We start from the raw sequence: 20,139 nt of genomic DNA, 5'->3' as shown, positions 1-20,139 counted from the left end.
CTCAGAGTGTACCCTCAGTGAGAGGATAGGAAATATACACAAGATATATATACACAATAGCAAAAATATGCAGTATAGTCTTAGAAAACAGTGCAAACAATGTATAGTTACAATAGGATGCAATGGGGAAACATAGGGATAGGGGCAACACAAACCATATACTCCAAAAGTGGAATGCGAACCACGAATGGACCCCAAACCTATGTGACCTTGTAGAGGGTCGCTGGGACTATTAGAAAATAGTGAGAGTTAGAAAAATAACCCTCCCCAAGACCCTGAAAAGTGAGTGCAAAGTGCACTAAAGTTCCCCTAAGGACAAAGAAGTTGTGTTAGAGGAATAATGCAGGAAAGACACAAACCAACAATGCAACAACTGTGGATTTCCAATCTAGGGTACCTGTGGAACAAGGGGACCAAGTCCAAAAGTCACAAGCAGGTCGGAGATGGGCAGATGCCCAGGAAATGCCAGCTGCGGGTGCAAAGAAGCTTCTACTGGACAGAAGAAGCTGAGGTTTCTGCAGGAACGAAAAGGGCTAGAGACTTCCCCTTTGGTGGACAGATCCCTCTCGCCTTGTAGAGTCGTGCAGAAGTGTTTTCCTGCCGAAAGAACGCCAACAAGCCTTGCTAGCTGCAAATCGTGCGGTTAGCGTTTTTGGATGCTGCTGTGGCCCTGGAGGGACCAGGAGGTCGCAAATTGGACCAGGAGAGAGAGGGGACGTCGAGCAAGACAAGGAGCCCTCTCAGCAGCAGGTAGCACCCGGAGAAGTGCCAGAAACAGGCACTACGAGGATGCGTGAAACGGTGCTCACCCGAAGTCGCACAAAGAAGTCCCACGTCGCCGGAGAACAACTTAGGAGGTCGTGCAATGCAGGTTAGAGTGCCGTGGACCCAGGCTGGACTGTGCACAAAGGATTTCCGCCGGAAGTGCACGGAGGCCGGAGTAGCTGCAAAAGTTGCGGTTCCCAGCAATGCAGTCTAGCGAGGTGAGGCAAGGACTTACCTCCACCAAACTTGGACTGAAGAGTCACTGGACTGTGGGAGTCACTTGGACAGAGTTGCTGGATTCGAGGGACCTCGCTCGTCGTGCTGAGAGGAGACCCAAGGGACCAGTAATGCAGCTTTTTGGTGCCTGCAGGTTGCAGGGGGAAGATTCCGTCGACCCACGGGAGATTTCTTCAGAGCTTCTAGTGCAGAGAGGAGGCAGACTACCCCCACAGCATGCACCACCAGGAAAACAGTCGAGAAGGCGGCAGGATCAGCGTTACAGAGTTGCAGTAGTCGTCTTTGCTACTTTGTTGCAGTGTTGCAGGCTTCCAGCGCGGTCAGCAGTCGATTCCTTGGCAGAAGGTGAAGAGAGAGATGCAGAGGAACTCGGATGAGCTCTTGCATTCTTTATCTAAAGTTTCCCCAGAGACAGAGACCCTAAATAGCCAGAAAAGAGGGTTTGGCTACTTAGGAGAGAGGATAGGCTAGCTACACCTGAAGGAGCCTATCAGAAGGAGTCTCTGACGTCACCTGGTGGCACTGGCCACTCAGAGCAGTCCAGTGTGCCAGCAGCACCTCTGTTTCCAAGATGGCAGAGGTCTGGAGCACACTGGAGGAGCTCTGGACACCTCCCAGGGGAGGTGCAGGTCAGGGGAGTGGTCACTCCCCTTTCCTTTGTCCAGTTTCGCGCCAGAGCAGGGCTAAGGGGTCCCTGAACCGGTGTAGACTGGCTTATGCAGAAATGGGCACCAAAAGTGCCCATGAAAGCATTTCCAGAGGCTGGGGGAGGCTACTCCTCCCCTGCCTTCACACCATTTTCCAAAGGGAGAGGGTGTAACACCCTCTCTCAGAGGAAGTCCTTTGTTCTGCCATCCTGGGACAAGCCTGGCTTGACCCCAGGGGGGCAGAAACCTGTCTGAGGGGTTGGCAGCAGCAGCAGCTGCAGTGAAAACCCCAGGAAAGGCAGTTTGGCAGTACCAGGGTCTGTGCTACAGACCACTGGGATCATGGGATTGTGCCAACTATGCCAGGATGGCATAGAGGGGGCAATTCCATGATCATAGACATGTTACATGGCCATATTCGGAGTTACCATTGTGAAGCTACATATAGGTAGTGACCTATATGTAGTGCACGCGTGTAATGGTGTCCCCGCACTCACAAAGTCCGGGGAATTGGCCCTGAACAATGTGGGGGCACCTTGGCTAGTGCCAGGGTGCCCTCACACTAAGTAACTTTGCACCTAACCTTTACCAGGTAAAGGTTAGACATATAGGTGACTTATAAGTTACTTAAGTGCAGTGTAAAATGGCTGTGAAATAACGTGGACGTTATTTCACTCAGGCTGCAGTGGCAGGCCTGTGTAAGAATTGTCAGAGCTCCCTATGGGTGGCAAAAGAAATGCTGCAGCCCATAGGGATCTCCTGGAACCCCAATACCCTGGGTACCTCAGTACCATATACTAGGGAATTATAAGGGTGTTCCAGTAAGCCAATGTAAATTGGTAAAAATAGTCACTAGCCTGTTAGTGACAATTTGGAAAGAAATGAGAGAGCATAACCACTGAGGTTCTGGTTAGCAGAGCCTCAGTGAGACAGTTAGGCACCACACAGGGAACACATACATATAGGCCACAAACTTATGAGCACTGGGGTCCTGACTAGCAGGGTCCCAGTGACACATAACAAACATACTGAAACATAGGGTTTTCACTATGAGCACTGGGCCCTGGCTAGCAGGATCCCAGTGAGACAGTGAAAACACCCTGACATACACTCACAAACAGGCCAAAAGTGGGGGTAACAAGGCTAGAAAGAGTCTACTTTCTCACACACCTCTATGTATTTTGGCTCCTAAACGTTAGGCATCCCACTGCTTATCGCCAGTCGTCATAACCCCATTCATAAGGCCACGGGGCAAGCAGTAGTTACATGGCGCAACCAAGGTGGTTGAGGCCTTTTACTCCAATTGTCTCAAAGCATGTCCTACTATGGATCGTGTTCAACTGAGCCAAGCGCTCTCTTCTCAACCTGAATCTTAGTTGGGTAGCGTAGGTCAAGTAGTCAAGCTTCCTTTAGCCGAAGCGAAGATTCAGATGGGTGAACATGACTCATAACTCAACGTACGAGCAGTGCTGGCAATAAATACATGGCCAGTCAAATACTTGATTTTATATAAGAAGAAGATCTTAATTCTAATTCTACACATACAAAGGTAATCAACATTGAACATCTATGTCACAGTCCCCCTGGAGGTGGGGACTCTAGTAATTGTCAGGCCACTCCCTATCCTCCCAGCTCTAGTGCAAAGGGGTTTGATGTTAATCCCAATTTACTGGTGTCTCCATCCATGGAATGTAAACTTTTAGGCTGTATGCGCAACTTCTCCCCTCGGACTCTGTTCATAAGTTTAGTTACTAGAGCATATGGATTTGCAGCACCAATGGCGTTATGTCCACCAGGGCCTAAAAAAACAGTTATTCGCTTATCTGCTGTGATGGTATGGAATTTCAGCAGTGCAGCTCAGTCCTGCTCCGGATCGGCAAAGTCAGTTTGCATGCGGTCACCTGTGGCAACACCTGGCAGGTGCAGGCTCTCAACCTCTAGCCACGCTGTCATCTGGTCCAGACGATCGGGGTTGCTCCTGCTCAGAGCAGTCATGCGGTAAGAAGTCTCTTCTCACTGTGAAGGGGTGGCGGTGAGCTCCTTGGTCCCACGGGACACAAGTGGTGTCCTGTTGATCCTTGAGCCTCCTTCGGTGCAGTCCACGGAATGTTGGCTGGTCCCACCTTGGTCACAGCAAGCTATCAGGTGACAGCCCAGACCCTTAACCTCAGATCTTCTGGTGACCTTTTCTGATACACAAGGTCCCTACCCTGGCATTTACAAGTCTGGTCATTCTGAACTGACGTTTCCATCTACGGCGTCCCCTCCTGGCATATGAGGTTGCCGAAGTAATTCGGCACACCAACTACTGCTTGATCAATGTGGGAATAGGTGTCTCCGACCACAATCCTTAGTTCAGTCCACAGCAGCCCTCCTGGCATACAAGGTTGTTGAATCAGTCTGGCACAAGTGTTATTGCCCGATCTGTGGAGGAGCAGATTCCTCACACAGGGAGTCCTCATGTCGGTGCTCCCGTCTTTACCACGCTCCCTCCAATGCTCTCCTCTTCCTCACGGGCACACTAGTCTTGGCGAGCAGGAAGGTGCTGGTGCTCCAGGGTCCAGGGCAGGTGGTCTTGGTTTCCCTCAGTGATGTACCCACAGACAGCAGGGAGACTTGCAGACTTGGGCCCCTAGTCCTGGTCACAGGCAGAGGTCTTGCAGAACATCTCCTCCTCATGCAGTCCGTCTTTCTGCCCATCAGATAAAGTTTTAGGGTCTCAGACTTCCCTGCTTATAATCCTTTTCTAAACACAAAATGTAATTTAGTGTCTTGGGCTTTGGAGTTTTATGTTGGAGTTCTGTTTCTTTGAAATGGACATCTTTCCACTTTTTTCTTCCTCCTTTCTTCTTCTTCCTTCCCCTTTCTTCTTCATCCTGAAGGATGTCTGTCACAGCAAGCAGGACCCCGAAGCTGATAAACCCACAACACCATTCATGGGAGTGACTAGTGTCTACATTTGGATGTCAGCCGCAGTGATATGTGCATCAAAAGGTTAATCCTGGGTCCTTAGCCCTACTCTTTGATTCCTTTATCTGCCCCGTCTGCCTCTTCCTGAAATGTGTCCAGACCACTTCCTCGTGATAAGTTAAGGAATCAAAGAGCCCTTAGAAATGCACAGAGAGCCTAGCTTGGCCTTCCTGCAGTGCATGTCCCACCCAGAATGCAGCAATATACCGATGTGTCTTGCAGGGGGTGGATTCCTACTACGCAGGTCAAAATAGAACCCAAGGTCCTCCATGTAATGTACCAGTGCAGGCACTTCTGCACCTGGTGCCAGCATATACATTTAGCATGTGTGCGCTGTATCCCACTTAACCTTTTGTGCAGTGTATTTCTTGCGAAATAGGGGTGATTTAAACAAACATCAGCTGAGCTTTTAAAAAGGTAGGTGAGTCTCTGGCCTCACTCCAGTGACACAGGTTAAAAAGGACCTGTTCACTATTACTGATCACTTCACGGTATGCTTGCACAACCACGCTTGTGCTTCTTAACTCCTGATCAAAGCAGTAGACTTCTGCCACTACTGGGGCAGCTCTGTAGGCACCTCACCCCGTTTCAACAATGCCACAATCCGTAAGTCAGGCCTGTGTCATGGTGGACATGCATAATCCATGTTCGCCTGTGATAAAAATCAGCATTAGGAATCCAGACAGCAACACTGTTGGGCACTTAGGGCAGGGGTATAGATCTCTTACTGTGCAAAAGATTTTGTCGTCCCAACAAGCCCTAAGGTCCGTTGTCTATGATTGCTGTTTCAAATGAGGCATTTGTCTGTAATTTTACCATTTCTTTGGACAGTAGATTGCCTCGGTTTAGGAGGAAGGAAGTATCTTCTTGTGCTTTGAGACCGAGGGAGGGGCAGACAGCTAAACATGAAACGAATGATTTTGTCGGGCTATATATATATATATATATATATATATATATATATATATATATATATATATGTATTTATTTATATATATATATATATATATATATATATATATTTTTTTTTTTTTTAGCCATGCCTTTTCATCATCTCCACGCTTAATGACTCAGGATCACAGTACCCATACTTTTTTGTTGCACTTCAATTATGTTTAATAACTATGTAAAATCTGAGAAAGCTTGTGATATTAACATATGGTGTCCTGCCTTCCTTGTGCACCTTTTTAGGGTTGAGACTGCGAAAGCATGCACTAGCGCATGCGTCTCACTTGTGAGACTCTGTTATTAAACAAAGAAGGGCTTGTAGCCTGTCTGTTGCTTACCGTCTGTTGGCTTGCCTGGCACTCTTCTTTAAAATCTCGTAATTTTTCACTGCAGGCCAGGCATCATTTCTGCTCCAGTCTGTGGATCAGGGACCACGCACTGATTGATTAATCTTAATCATTGCCCGTCCGCTGTTCCTGATGTGATTAAGGTACTTATTTTCAACTTCCAGAGCCCAGCAAACAGAAGGCGTATGACTGGCAAAAACCTGCCCAACAGGACAAACAAAATTGTTTTATTTTCTTTAGTTAACTCTTTTCTTTGATTTTGCCAAGACTTCTTTTCTGCCTTTGCACTCATGCTTTTTTTTTGTTGTTGCTGGTGGGCGCTGTTCTCAAAAGATGACTATTGTCTTGTTCGAAATACTGCAAAGTGACTTTGTTTCTTTCTTAAGAGTAATTTCCAAAAGTATGATTTAACAGATAATCGTGCAGTACATCTCATTCGACCCACCACACTCCAGTCCAATCCGTCCATTCCAATTTATGCCAAACCATCCTACCTCACCCCACACGAATGCACCCCACTCGCTCCAGTTGACCCCCAGACCAATCCAGTCCACCCCACTTCGATCAAGTCCACCTCACTCCAATCTAAACCACTCGCCCCAATCCACCACACTCCAGTCCTTCCAACCCACCTCACTCCAGTCTGCCCCATCTGTCCCACTCCAATCTGCCCCACTTGAATTCAAAATAATCTGCCCCACTCCAAAACAACCTGCTCCAATCCAATCTGACCCACTCCAATCCAAAACAATATGCCTCGTTCCAATCAGCCCTGCTCCAAACAATCTGCCCTACTCTAATCCAAAAACAATCTGCCCCACTCTAGTCCAAAACAATCTGTCTACACCAATCCAAAGCTGTCTGCCCAACTCTGATCCAAAGCAGTCTTCCCCACTCTGATCCAAAACAGTCTGTCCCACTCTAAAACAACCTGCCCCAATCCAATCTGGCCGACTCCATTCCAAAACAATCTGCCTTATTCCAATCAACCCTGCTCCAAAACAATCTGCCCTACTCTAATCCAAAACAATCTTACCAACCCCAGTCTGTCCCACTCCAATCCAAAACAACCTGCCCGCTCCAAATCCAAACCAACCTGCCCCTCCCCAGTCTGGCCCACTCCAATCCAAAACAATCTGCCCCGTTCCAATCAGCCCTGCTTCAGGCACACTGCCCCACTCCAATCCAAAACAATCTGTCCCACTCCAGTCCAAACCAATCTGCCCAAATCCAATCCCAAACAATCTGCCCCACTCAGTCTCTGCCACGCCAATCCAAGTCAATCTGCCCCACTCCAATCCAACACAGTTTGCCCCAATCCGAAACAATCTGTCCCACTGCAATCCAAAACAACATGCCTACTACAATCCAAAACACTGTGCCCCACTCCATTCCAAAACATTCTGCCCCTCTCCAGTCTACCCCATTCAAATCCTAAACAGTCTGCCCCACTCCAATCTGCCTCGCACCCAAGCAAAACAATCTCCCCAGTCCAATCTGCCCCACTCCATTCCAAAACAGTCTGCCCCACTCCATTCCAAAACAGTCTGCCCCACTCCATTCCAAAACAGTCTGCCCCACTCCATTCCAAAACAGTCTGCCCCACTCCATTCCAAAACAGTCTGCCCCACTCCATTCCAAAACAGTCTGCCCCACTCCAGTCCAAAACAGTCTGCCCCACTCCAGTCCAAAACAGTCTGCCCCACTCCAGTCCAAAACAGTCTGCCCCACTCCAGTCCAAAACAGTCTGCCCCACTCCAGTCCAAAACAGTCTGCCCCACTCCAGTCCAAAACAGTCTGCCCCACTCCAGTCCAAAACAGTCTGCCCCACTCCAGTCCAAAACAGTCTGCCCCACTCCAAAACGATCTGCCCCAATCCAGTCCAAAACAGTCTGTCCTACTTCAGTCTGCTCCACTCCAAAACTATCTGCCCCAATCCAATCTTCCACACTCCAGTCTGTCCCAATTCAAAACTATCTGCCCCAATCCAATCTGCCACACTCCAGTCTGTCCCAATTCAAAACTATCTGCCCCAATCCAATCTGCCACACTCCAGTCTGTCCCAATTCAAAACGATCTGCCCCAATCCAATCTGCCACACTCCAGTCTGTCCCATTTCAAAACTATCTGCCTCACTCCAGTCTGACCCGCTCCAGTCAAAAACAATCTTGTCCACTCCAATCTGCCCCACTCTGAACCAAAACCATCTGCCTCACTCCAGTCCAAAACAATCTACCTTACTTCAGTTGGCTCCACTCCAAAACAATCTGCCCCAATCCAATATGCCACACTCCAATCTGTCCCAATACAAAGCAATCTGTCCCACTCCAATCCAAAACAATATGCCCCACTTCAATCCCAAACAATCTGCTCCTCTCTAATCTGCCTAACACCAATCAAAAACAATCTGCCCCTTGCCAACCCAAACCAGTCTTGTAGGAGGATGGCCTGGCTTGTAGTGGGTACCAAAGGTACTTACACCTTGTGCCAAGTCCAGTTATCCCTTATTAGTAGAGAAGAGGTGTTTCTAGCAGCTTAGACTGATAGAAGGTAGCTATGGCAATGCAGCTTAGGCTGACCTAGGAGACATGCAAAGCTCCTACTATACCACTTATATCGTATGCACAATATCATAAGAAAACACAATACACAGAGTTACAAAAAATAAAGGTACTTTATTTTTATGACAATATGCCACAAGTATCTCAGTGAGTACCCTCAGTAAGAAGGTAAGTAATATACACAAGTTATATGTACACAAACCAAAATCAGGTAAGTAAGAGCAAGAAAAGTAATGCAAACAGTGTAGAATTACAATAGGTTGCAATAGGAGTACGTAGGTATAGGGGCAACACAAACCATATACTCCAAAAGTGGAATGGGAATCACAAATGGACCCCAGATCTATGTGAGCTTGTAGAGGGTCGCTAGGACTGTAAGAAAACAGTCAGGGTGTCCAAGATACCCCAACCCAAGACCCTGAAAAGTAGGAGTAAAGTACACCTACTACCCCAAGAGAGCACAATAGTCGTGATAGGGGGATTCTGCAAGAACAACAAACACCAGCAATGCACGGACAACGGATTTCCGGACCTGCAAGGCAAGGGGACCAAGTCAAATAGTCGCAACAGTGTCCAGGGCGGGGCAGGAGCCCAGGAAACCCCGGATGAAGGTGCAAGGAAGCTGCCTCCGGATGGAAGAAGCTTGGAGTTCTGCAAGAAAGAAGAGGACTAGGAACTTCTCCTTTGGAAGACAGTTTCCCACGTCGCGATGAAGCTTGCAGAGGTGTTCCCACGCAGAAATACCGCAAACAAGCCTTGCTAGCTGCAAGGGTCCCGGTAGAGGTTTTTGGGTGCTGCTGAGGACCAGGAACGACCAGGTTGTCGCCTTTTGGAGGAGGAGACGGAGGGGGCACTCAGCAACTCAGAGAGCCCTCACAGATGCAGGCAGCACCTGCAGAAGTACCCCGACAGGCACTTAGAAGAAGAGTGAAACGGAGTCCACGTGAAATTACAAAAGGGGGTCCCACAACGTCGGAGGACAACTCAGAAGGTTGTGCACTGCAGGACGGAGTGCTGGGGACCCAGGCTAGGCTGTGCACGAAGGAAATCCTGGAAGAGTGCACAGGAGCCGGAGCAGCTGCAAATCACGCAGTACACAGCTTTGCAGTCTAGCGTGGGGAGGCAAGGACTTACCTCCACCAAACTTGGGACTGAAGAGTCACTGGACTGTGGGAGTCACTTGGATAGAGTTACTGTGTTCCAGGGACCACGCTCGTCAGGATGAGAGGAGACCCAGAGGACCGGTGATGCAGTCTTTTGGTGCCTGCATTAGCAGGGGGAAGATTCCGTCGACCCACGGGAGATTTCTTCTGAGCTTCTGGTGCAGGGTGAAGGCAGGCTACCCCCAGAGCATGCACCACCTGGAAACAGTCGAGAATGCCGGCAGGATTAGGCGCTACAATGTTGCTGGTAGTCGTCTTGCTACTTCGTTGCGGTTTTGCAGGCGTCCTGGAGCAGTCAGCGGTCGATCCTTGGTAGAAGGTGAAGAGGGAGATGCAGAGGAACTCTGGTGAGCTCTTGCATTCGTTATCCGAAGAATTCCCCAAAGCAGAGACCCTAAATAGCCAGAAAAAGAGGTTTGGCTACCAAGACAGGAGGATTGGCTACCAAGACAGGTAAGGGCCTATCAGAAGGAGTCTCTGACGTCACCTGCTGGCACTGGCCACTCAGAGCAGTCTAGTGTGCCCCCAACATCTCTGTACCAAGATGGCAGAGGTCAGGGACACACTGGAGGAGCTCTGGGCATCTCCCCTGGGAGGTACTGGTCAGGGGAGTGGTCACTCCCCTTTCCTTTGTCCAGTTTCGCACCAGAGCAGGGCTGGGGGATCCCTGAACCGGTGTAGACTGGCTTATGCAGAGATGGGCACCATCTGTGCCCATCAAAGCATTCCCAGAGGCTGGGGGAGGCTACTCCTCCCCAGGCCTTCACACCTATTTCCAAAGGGAGAGGGTGTAACACCTTCTCTCAGAGGAAATCCTTTGTTCTGCTTTCCTGGACCAGGGCTGCCTGGACCCCAGGAGGGCAGAAACCTGTCTGAGGGGTTGGCAGCAGCTGCAGTAGAAACCCCGGAAAGGCAGTTTGGCAATACCCGGGTTCTGTGATAGAGACCCGAGGGGGGGTCATGGAATTGTCCCCCCAATACCAGAATGGTATTGGGGTGACAATTCCATGATCTTAGACATGTTACATGGCCATGTTCGGAGTTACCATTGTGACGCTGTACCTAGGTAGTAACCTATGTACAGTGCACACGTGTAATGGTGTCCCCGCACTCACAAAGTCTGGGGAATTTGCCCTGAACGATGTGGGGGCACCTTGGCTAGTGCCAGGGTGCCCACACACTAAGTAACTTTGCACCCAACCTTCACCAGGTGAAGGTTAGACATATAGGTGACTTATAAGTTACTTATGTGCAGTGTAAAATGGCTGTGAAATAACATGGACGTTATTTCACTCAGGCTGCAGTGGCTGGCCTGTGTAAGAATTGTCAGAGCTCCGTATGGGTGGCAAAAGAAATGCTGCAGCCCCTAGGGATCTCCTTGAACCCCAATACCCTGTGTTCCTCAAGGGAATTATATGGGTGTACCAGTATGCCAATGTCTGATTGTCAGATTCGCATTGGGACATGACGCGTACCATTGATGTGTAATGAATCCCCTTTCCATGGTGGCTGCCGGATTGCCCATTAGCCTTGATAGTGTTTAGACTTGCCTTTTAGAAACAAAGAAAGGTTCACAGCTGAATCTAGTCTCAAGATCGCAGCCATACTTTAGACACGAGCTCCAGCCTAGACTTCTTAGAAGCCCAAGTGTTCACGAGTCTCAGCTGTTCCAGTTAAGGCAATGGAACAGGCTTTAAAAGCGTACCACTGGTTCCTGCCTTCACTGCAGCGAGGGTGAAGGACACAGTATGTCTTTGGCAAGATGCTCTATGGTACTCAAGTGAGTATCTTTCCTTGTGGGACCGGCTTTGAGAATGACTGCCTTTTTAGATTCATTACGCCTTGAGCATGGTTCAATCAACCAATCAGGGATTTGTAAAGCGCACTACTCACCCGTGAGGGTCTTAAGGCGCTGAGGAGGGGAGGGGGAGAAGGTGGGGGGGAAGTGCTGCTACTGCTCGAACAGCCACGTCTTGAGAAGTTTCCTGAAGGTAAGGAGGTCTTTGGTCTGGTGCAGGTGGATGGGAAGAGTGTTCCCCGTTTTGGCGGCGAGGTGTGAAAATGATCAACCGCCGGTTGTAGTTCTGAGGATGCGTGGGATGGTTGCGAAGGCGAGATCAGTGGAGCTGAGATGCTGGGTCGGGGTGTAGAAGGAGAGTCGTTTGTTGAGGTATTCTGGTCCAGTGTTGTGCAGTGCTTTGTGAGTGTGGGTGAGGAGTTTGAAGCTGATTCTCTTGTTTACTGGGAGCCAGTGCAGGTTTTTCAGGTGGTCTATGATGTGGCAGTGGCGGGGGTGTCCAGCACGAGGCGTGCGGAGGCATTCTGGATGGTTTACTTTGTTTCACTTTCATTACCTTCCCTTTCAAACTTTTTAGGAGAGATGCACAAGGGGCGTCCCCGCTGCCACTCAATTGTACTTTTTAAGTAATCAAGTTGATAAGACAGATTTAGCTTTGTTAATGTACCAGCTGCTGCTGTTTTCATGACTGCACTGCATGAGGATTTCTCTGCTGTATTTCACTGCTGTGTTTTTGTGCTTTCTATGAGAGAATTTCCTCATTTGATTTTATCTTTGCTTCTTTGGAGGTCAGCTATGTACTGAACAGGTAGACACTACACACTTATTTTGCAAGGGGTGGATTACATAGGAATATCCATTAAACACCACTCCCCTGGGAGTAGGTTAGGTTCCAGGTCCTGAAGAATTGCCATGATCCAAGCGGGACATTAAATAGGTGTATGAATGGAATATGGTCAACAAGTTTCCTGTCTGAGTCAGAAGGATCATCTGTTGCTTTTAATCATAACCGGGCCTTCTACACAATAAACTGATATTGGACCTCCCACAGACGTTTTTTATTTATATTTCCTGCACCAATCTACTCACTCTCATAACACCACACCTCTCCAGCACCTCACCATTCACATTGGCAGCCAGAAAAGATCTCCGGCAAAGATCCTCCAGTGGGGCCCGTTGGGAATTACAGCGCCGGTCCAACGTGGAGCTGCCCAGTGATAAAGCATGACACCCTCCTGAACTGAAACACTTCCATATATTAAATAAATTCTTTCTACATTTTAGAGTCTTTATCGTGTTCTTACATTGTTTGTTGCGTAACTTATATCCCAAATATTTTGATGATTCATAATCTTTTTTTGTCATTTAGGGATGATCCAGACCACAAGTTCAGCCTTGACCCGACTGCAAAATCATTTTAAGACTTGGGCAGACTTGGCGATTGCCCAAAGCCAAAACTTTGAAGGGACTCTGCCCCTGCCCCTATCCACAAGCACCACTTAATGGACCATTGCACCAGCAGATTTTGCTAGGGTGGGTGCTGCTTGTTCAACCACTTGACAGTGCCTTTTCTGTTTCTGGCCTTTTTACTGAGACTTCTCTCGAGGTACGCAGTACTTTTTGGTACTCATGGGTGACTTATCTTGTCTGATTTTAGGAATTGTCCCACTTAGTTCTCTTCCTTATTTATCCGGTTCTTAGCAACAACCCTCTGATGAGTGAATCTCCAATCTATCTCAACTTCATCCTGCTGCTTAACTCTCTTTGTCTGGCGGCCAAGGTCTTCAGGTGTGAAATAAAAGTAGAGTCCCTGACGCACCCTCTAAGGTAACAGTTGGATCTTTTTGGTGCTGTGAGACTGTACCTCAGATTCTGACAAGATTTATGAGGATGTTGTCCACACCATATGCTCTATCATGTTTCTACACATGCAATTATTGCAAAGGTAGTGTTTTGTCGAAGACTGTTATGAAATATCTGTCCCTTTCAGGCTTCTATGCTTTCTCAGGGCCCCTCATTGAATGTATTCACTGCTTTGGCTGGGCAAGTAGCACAGGCCATTACACTTCTATATACAGCTCCGAAGGTACATTCATGACTGTCTCTTGTTGGAGCGTCTGTGCTCCAGCTATGACGTATACGGTAGTGCTGCCATTGCAGGATTAAAATACAGCTTGTTTGACAACTCTGTTGTCAGTCCCTGTTCAGAGGGCCACAGGGCCAAGCAGGAGCTACTAGGCCTCTGCCATGGTGGTTGAGGTAACTTGCTGCTAATGTGCCGAGACCCATTCAAATATAGCTATCTAACCTTGGCCAAGTACATCTGTTCTACACTTGACCCTCAGGGTAACAATGGCAAGCAGTGACAGCACTTAACAATCTACCTAAAGACACCGAAAAGTTGCTGTCAAGCTGAGTGCTTATCTTTGTAAGAAAAACATACTATAATCACTCCGCTGTACCAATTACTACACACTACACTACATGTGTGTTTCAGGATGCTATCTCTTGGAGGCACTCCCACCGTTTTCCCTCTCTCCCCTGGTATTCTCCCTCGTTGTAGGTTATCCTGAGTAATCGGGAGTAGCGTCTATCTGGCACAGGTGCAGTAATTAGGTGATATAAATCAAATATGCTTAGTCTTGTGTGAACTCCTGTGGTCAGTGACAGGCCTAGACCTTTGCACACATACTTAGTTGGTCGTGAGGCTAGGGCCAACATAAAAAGCCAAGACACCATATATACATGTAGTTGGGCACTTGGGACAGGAGAGACACACGTGGACCATGAAAGGAACATACCTGTCCCAACAAAATATCTTGTTTTTTACCAAAATGTCAGAATGGAAAATACTGCACTGCCATCACTTTGGTCTGTTTCTTGCAGACTCAACACTAATTATTTCAAGTCATTATTAGAATATTCTGCTCACGGACTTTGTTGTCATGGAGAAAATAAAAGGCTGCGTTAACCCTGCCAGGATGTGCTCCTTTTATTTGCTATTATTTGTTATAAATAGGCCTATGCATCTTGGGTAAAATCTAACAAAAATAGCTCAACGGTCTGAATGCAGTGGTCTATTCTGTAAGAGCACAAACTCCTTTTAGGAAACTCACTAGCCATCCTACACTGCAATCTCCCCTACTAACCCCCATTTTACATAGCATTGCCACACCTGAAGAGCATCACAGACCACTGTGGGACGTCATGGAGAAAAATAGATTTGTTGCCGGATATTGCAACCAAGCATAAAAACTTAGTCTCCTCGATTAACACCATTTACAAAGTCTTTTACGGGCCCACGGCTCTCCTGCCTATCAAAACTCTGACTACCTTTCTGAACAGAAGGACTTATTTTTCATAACATTTCTTTACTTCTCTCCACATTTCGGTATATGCTATTTTATGCATGACAACTAAAGCTAACTTCCTGTCCCTGGGTCTATAGAAATCTCTGCAGGGTTACCTAGTTTGCCATTTTCTCACAACCTCTTCTTAGTCCTTTCCAGAATCTTGCTGTCTTGTCAGCTGTGTGTGGTACATACAAGTGAAGCTACAACCCTAGCTCTCGCCACCGGACCACTAACAAACTCTACACAGTTGGTGATGGTGCACATTTCAAAGGGTTGTGGTGCACAGTGCTATATGTGATTTTTTTTAAAATTGGAACAGCGACTGAAATAATGCCAGTGAATTAAATAGAGCACACCCTGCTGTAATACTTTGTCTTCCAATTCCCACCAAAATTTGTAAATAAAAAACCTATAATACGTTTTGGGAAAATGATCAATAACTGTGAGGGAAGTAGAAAGCACAAGATGAAGCTGCCCACTGGTAGTATCCTTTATTTGGCAGCTATGGCCAGTCTTGGCTTTTAGCCAAGACCTCTTTGCATTCAGAGAAATAGATTAGTGACTTTGCAAAACACTTAAAGGGTGTGATATATGGTAATTGATGACACGTATGCTTTGTTCTGCTTGTGATAACGTGTCACATTGAAATGCCACACATAAGCACGCTGAAATCTTCAAATGCCGTCATCATACGTAAGTAAACCGAACACATATGTCAGGGAGGCTATCTCATGCCTTATATTTTTGTAAACCATATTTTCCTGCAGGGAGAAAAGAGTCTTTTTTTCTTTTTATAATTTAAAATGTGTATTTTCTATTTAAATGTATATAGAACCATCAGAAAGTCACCGGCGGCCACCGTCGACAAACAAAAGTCGACAGCAGTTGCAGCGTGAAAAAGTTCTCCAGCAGCAGATCCAGAAAGCAGGCCATGCCGATGGCCAAACCATGGCCCTTCCTGAAGAGCAACTAAGCACACCTCGGCCGAATCCTGTCCCGTCTAATCCAAAGGCAAATCAACAGCCAACAGTAGCACACCAGCAGACTACAAGTCCAGGAGTTCACCAGCCTAAAGTGGTTCACGATTCTCACCAGAACAGTGCGGAAACAGAGCATGTGATGAAATACTTTGATTTGGAGCAACACTCTAAGACTGATAGCAAAGGAGAATTGGAATTGTTAGTAAGTCTATTATATTAAGTACAATAATACTTTAAGCACATTGAGAGAATAGTTGTTGTTTTTCGTTGTTCTGATTTGGTTCAATTAAGCACTTTTAATTAGTTGGGCACTAAGGGGAGATGCAAATTGCGAATAAGCATTTGAGAACCAGTAAGGACTGGCATGCTTAAATTCTGTGTTTCAGTGAAGATCAATTTATGATTGAGGTTCTACAGACAACCGCTTCCTCGTCCCCCTATTATTTATAATACTTTTTACAGTTACTTTCTGAAAACCATATCATTCTTTCCTGTGTTTTTAAGATGCCAGACAGAAATATAACTCTTTCTTCTGGTGTACCAAATTAACAGATACTAAGTTTCCCATTGCTTCAGACATTATGGTACTACCCAAAAGGCTCAGCTGCTTGATATGTAATCAGAACACAGGCGTTGAGAAGTACTCTGGAAGACCCAAAAGCGCAGGAGGTACCAAATCAGCATTGTACAATACACATGTAGCCACAGAGACCTGCCCAGTGTTTACATTTCATCAACCTAACCTCTTTACCATCCAATGCTATGAAAAAAGGACTCAATGGTTACTCTTTAAATTGTATTATTTAACCTATTCATCCCCACAGTTCCTTACTTGTTATGTATGGCTTCAATCAGCTGTCACTTGTGAGTCATTTTGTTTACTTACCCTACCTACACCCTATTATCTCCACCCTACTATCACCAGCAGATCGCCCTACCTCCACTTCCACATAAATAACCCTACCACCCTAACCCTATGACCGCCACCACCCTACCAGCACCTTCATCACAATCCTAACCAGCCTACTGCTACTGCTACCACCCTAACCACCACCACCACCATAACTGTCACCATCCAAAACCACTCTTACTTAGCTATCCCTACCATACTGTAACAACCACAGCTGCCTTCAACAGCACAACCACCCTAAGAACCACTCTAACCCCACCACCCTAATCAGTCTACAATCCTAACCCTTAATCCACTCTTCCTCCACCCTGCCTGCCACGCTAATAATCACCACCATCCTATCCTATTCTTACCACCACTACCTCACCCTTACCATATCCCCACCTTACCCTAATCATACCCCCAACTTACTCTAACTACCCCACCTTATCATATCACCACCATCACGCCTCAACCCTAACCACTCCCATCCCAACCACCACCTTTACTGCTACCAACCTCACCATCAACACCCTACCACCACCCACACCCCCTCCTCAGCACCCAGCCCTAACCACCACCTTTTCACTCAACATGGCACTCAGAATATGTACTTGCTCACTTACTGTGGAGAGTCTTATTTTGTCAGGGTGAGCTATTCTTAGGACCTATTGGCCCCTTCTGGTAACACTTTACTTGGTGATGTGCAAGTGACAATCATTTGCTGAACCCTGATTTCCACACACTACAGTTTGTTTGCTATGTAGTTTTATAAATAGGACTGCACGTCTAAGGGAAAACGTATGGCCATTTCAGTGGACAGTGTGCGGTCTGTAAATAACCGTGCAGTAGCACATCATGCTTTAGTAGTAAACTTATTAAAAATGAGAGTTTTTAAACATGAACTGAGCAACATTCCTGCCGTGCCTGGATAACAATGCTGTTAGTGAATTAAGAGTTAAGTTAGGGGTCGTGTGCACCTTATATGTAGGCTACATTGTTAGGATAGATGGAGCAAAAGTTTAGTCACTTTAATCAAACAAAATCGTTTTTTTGTACAGCAAACAGGCTGAACTCACATATTTGAATGTGCTTTTGTGTGTGGCAATGAAGAAAAAGGTAACTCTGAATGCAAATATTTGTATAGGATCGTACACTTTGAAACGGTTAGGTTGAGTAGATTACTCAATTCACTAGACCCTCATGTCTGGTAACATGTTTATGATTTTTGAGGCCTTATTGTTTTCATTGAATGTTGTGGCCTATGTTTGCATTTATTTACTGTCAAGTAAGTTGTTCTTGCCTGAAACTATGCATCTAGGTATCTTTTAAAGCTAAGTCATATAAAAGATTATAAATATTTACACGTCGGCAATAGCTCTCTATCGACATGCCTGCCTATTCTATGGAAATTAAAATGTTTCAATAATAGCGATTACCTAATTGTGATTTTTTGCGCATTGCAATTAAGTAATCGCTATTGGAATGTATGAAACTCCAGGAGTTTCATACTGCAATTCGCAAAGACTCGCAAATGGACCTACCTCCATCAGTATTCATGAGGTAGGTTGCAATTTGAAAGCCATTCCGAATGGCTACAATCACAGGGATGGTGGCCTGCTGGGCTGAGCAGACCACAATGTCTGTGATTGCTTTTCAATAAAGGAATCTTTTTTTTTTTTTTTTTTTTAAATATTTTTTAAATGCAGCCTGTTTTCCTTAAAGGAAAAAGGGATGTGTTTAATAATGTAAATTGAAAAGTTTTCTTTTCATTTTTTAAGAGTAGGCAGTGGTCTGTGGGACCACTGCCTGCTCTTAAAAAACGTTTTCGCATGCAGTCACAAAGGGGAAGGGGACGCCTTCCCCATTGCGAATGGGTTACCACCTACTTGAAGTAGGTGGTAACTGAGATCGTTTTGCGACCGCATTCACAGTCACAAAACAATCATACATACCTCTGAGATTCGGTATTGGGGAGGGACACCCTTGACACGCCCCTTCCTAATACCAAATCGGTATCTAGTCGCAAATCCAATTTGTGATTCGGTAACAAGTTACTGAATCGCAAAGTGGACTTGTTACATACCAAAATGGATTTTTTTGCGATCGCAAAAATGTTTGATACATCTGCCCCATTGTTTACAGTTCAGTGGCCTTACAACCAGCCCACAGCATACTATTAGTTGTTTTGTGGTCATTCATTTGCAATCTTTTGATTGCTTAACTCTGTAGGCTTCCTTTCTTTTCTTTTATAAACCCCTCTCTGGAGCATGAACTAGGTTCATGTGTTCTTCCTCATCATTTTTTTTTTACTGTATAAGCGTTCAGTATTATTCATTGACTTGCAGTGTGCTTTCCTACTTTCAACACTGGTGTGCAACTTCTCATTTATGTTACTGTCACCCTATCTGCCGTTCCTATTGATGCTTTAGTTACTTATACCTTTAACTGCACTACTGTACTCTGTGCTGCTCGACTCTACACTTCTCTACTATTCACCTTCCACTGTATGCCACTCTACTCCACGCCAGCAGTGTATGCCACTCCACTGTATGCCTCTCCACTCATTGTCACTCTACTCTTTGCCACTCTGCTTTACTCTACGTAACCCTACAAAACTCTGTGCCACTCCCATCTACACCAGTCCAGGCCACACCACACCACTGTATGCCGATCCCTTCATTCCACTCAGCTCTATGCCACTCCACTCTACGTAGATCCACTCTGTGCCACTCTACTCTACATCACTCCATGGCACTCCACTTCACACAGTACCACTCCACGCCACTGTATCTACTCCACTGTACTGTGAGCTACTCTGCGCCATACCACACTACAGTACTCAACACCACTCTATTCTTCTCCACTCCTCTCCACGCCACTTTGCTACTTCACTCCATGACAGTCTGCTCTACACCATGCCACTCTACTCCATTTCACTTTACTTTACCACCACTCTATGCTAAGCCACTCTATGGCACTCTACTCCACTCTACGCCACTCCAGTCTGCTGCTCCACTCTGTGGTACTCCACTTTGGTCTACACCACTCCTCCACTGTGCTTCTTCGCTTTACACCACTGCACTCTGATACTCCACTCTTCTCTACACCACTGTACACGTTTCTTGATAGTCTATGCCACATTACAGTACTTTTTTCTACTCTGTGCCACTCTACTCTGTTATAAGCCACTCCATGCTACACTACACCACTCCACTCTCTGGCACTACACTGTACTGCTTCACTCTATGCCACACCACTCTACTTCACCCTATGCCACTCCACTCTGCCCTATGCCACTCAACCCTACGCCACTCAACCCTACGCCACTGTATTCCACTCAACGCAAAGCAAATGGCTCCCCAATAGGCAAGACCTGTTGTATTTGCTAATACTTGATTCTGTTTGCTTTAGCGCTCCATCTGAGTTAATGTGTTTTACAACTGTCTCCCTCTTGTACTTCTTTTGCCTCTTCTCTGCA

General features: G+C 46.5%; 1 protein-coding gene across 2 annotated transcripts in view; it reads left to right on the top strand.

Moving 5' to 3' along the window:
• Nucleotides 1-20,139, top strand: part of GORAB (golgin, RAB6 interacting) — a 79,320-nt gene that overhangs the window by 30,512 nt on the left and 28,669 nt on the right. For both annotated transcript variants that reach the window (XM_069231082.1, XM_069231081.1), the window contains exon 3: nt 15,622-15,967. In XM_069231082.1, the coding sequence (XP_069087183.1) occupies nt 15,622-15,967 (346 nt within the window). The remainder of the gene's footprint in view (nt 1-15,621; nt 15,968-20,139) is intronic.

Source organism: Pleurodeles waltl, chromosome 4_2 (genome assembly GCF_031143425.1).
Source record: "Pleurodeles waltl isolate 20211129_DDA chromosome 4_2, aPleWal1.hap1.20221129, whole genome shotgun sequence".
Classification (NCBI taxonomy): Eukaryota; Metazoa; Chordata; class Amphibia; order Caudata; family Salamandridae; genus Pleurodeles; species Pleurodeles waltl.
This window is presented reverse-complemented; position numbering and strand designations above follow the sequence as displayed.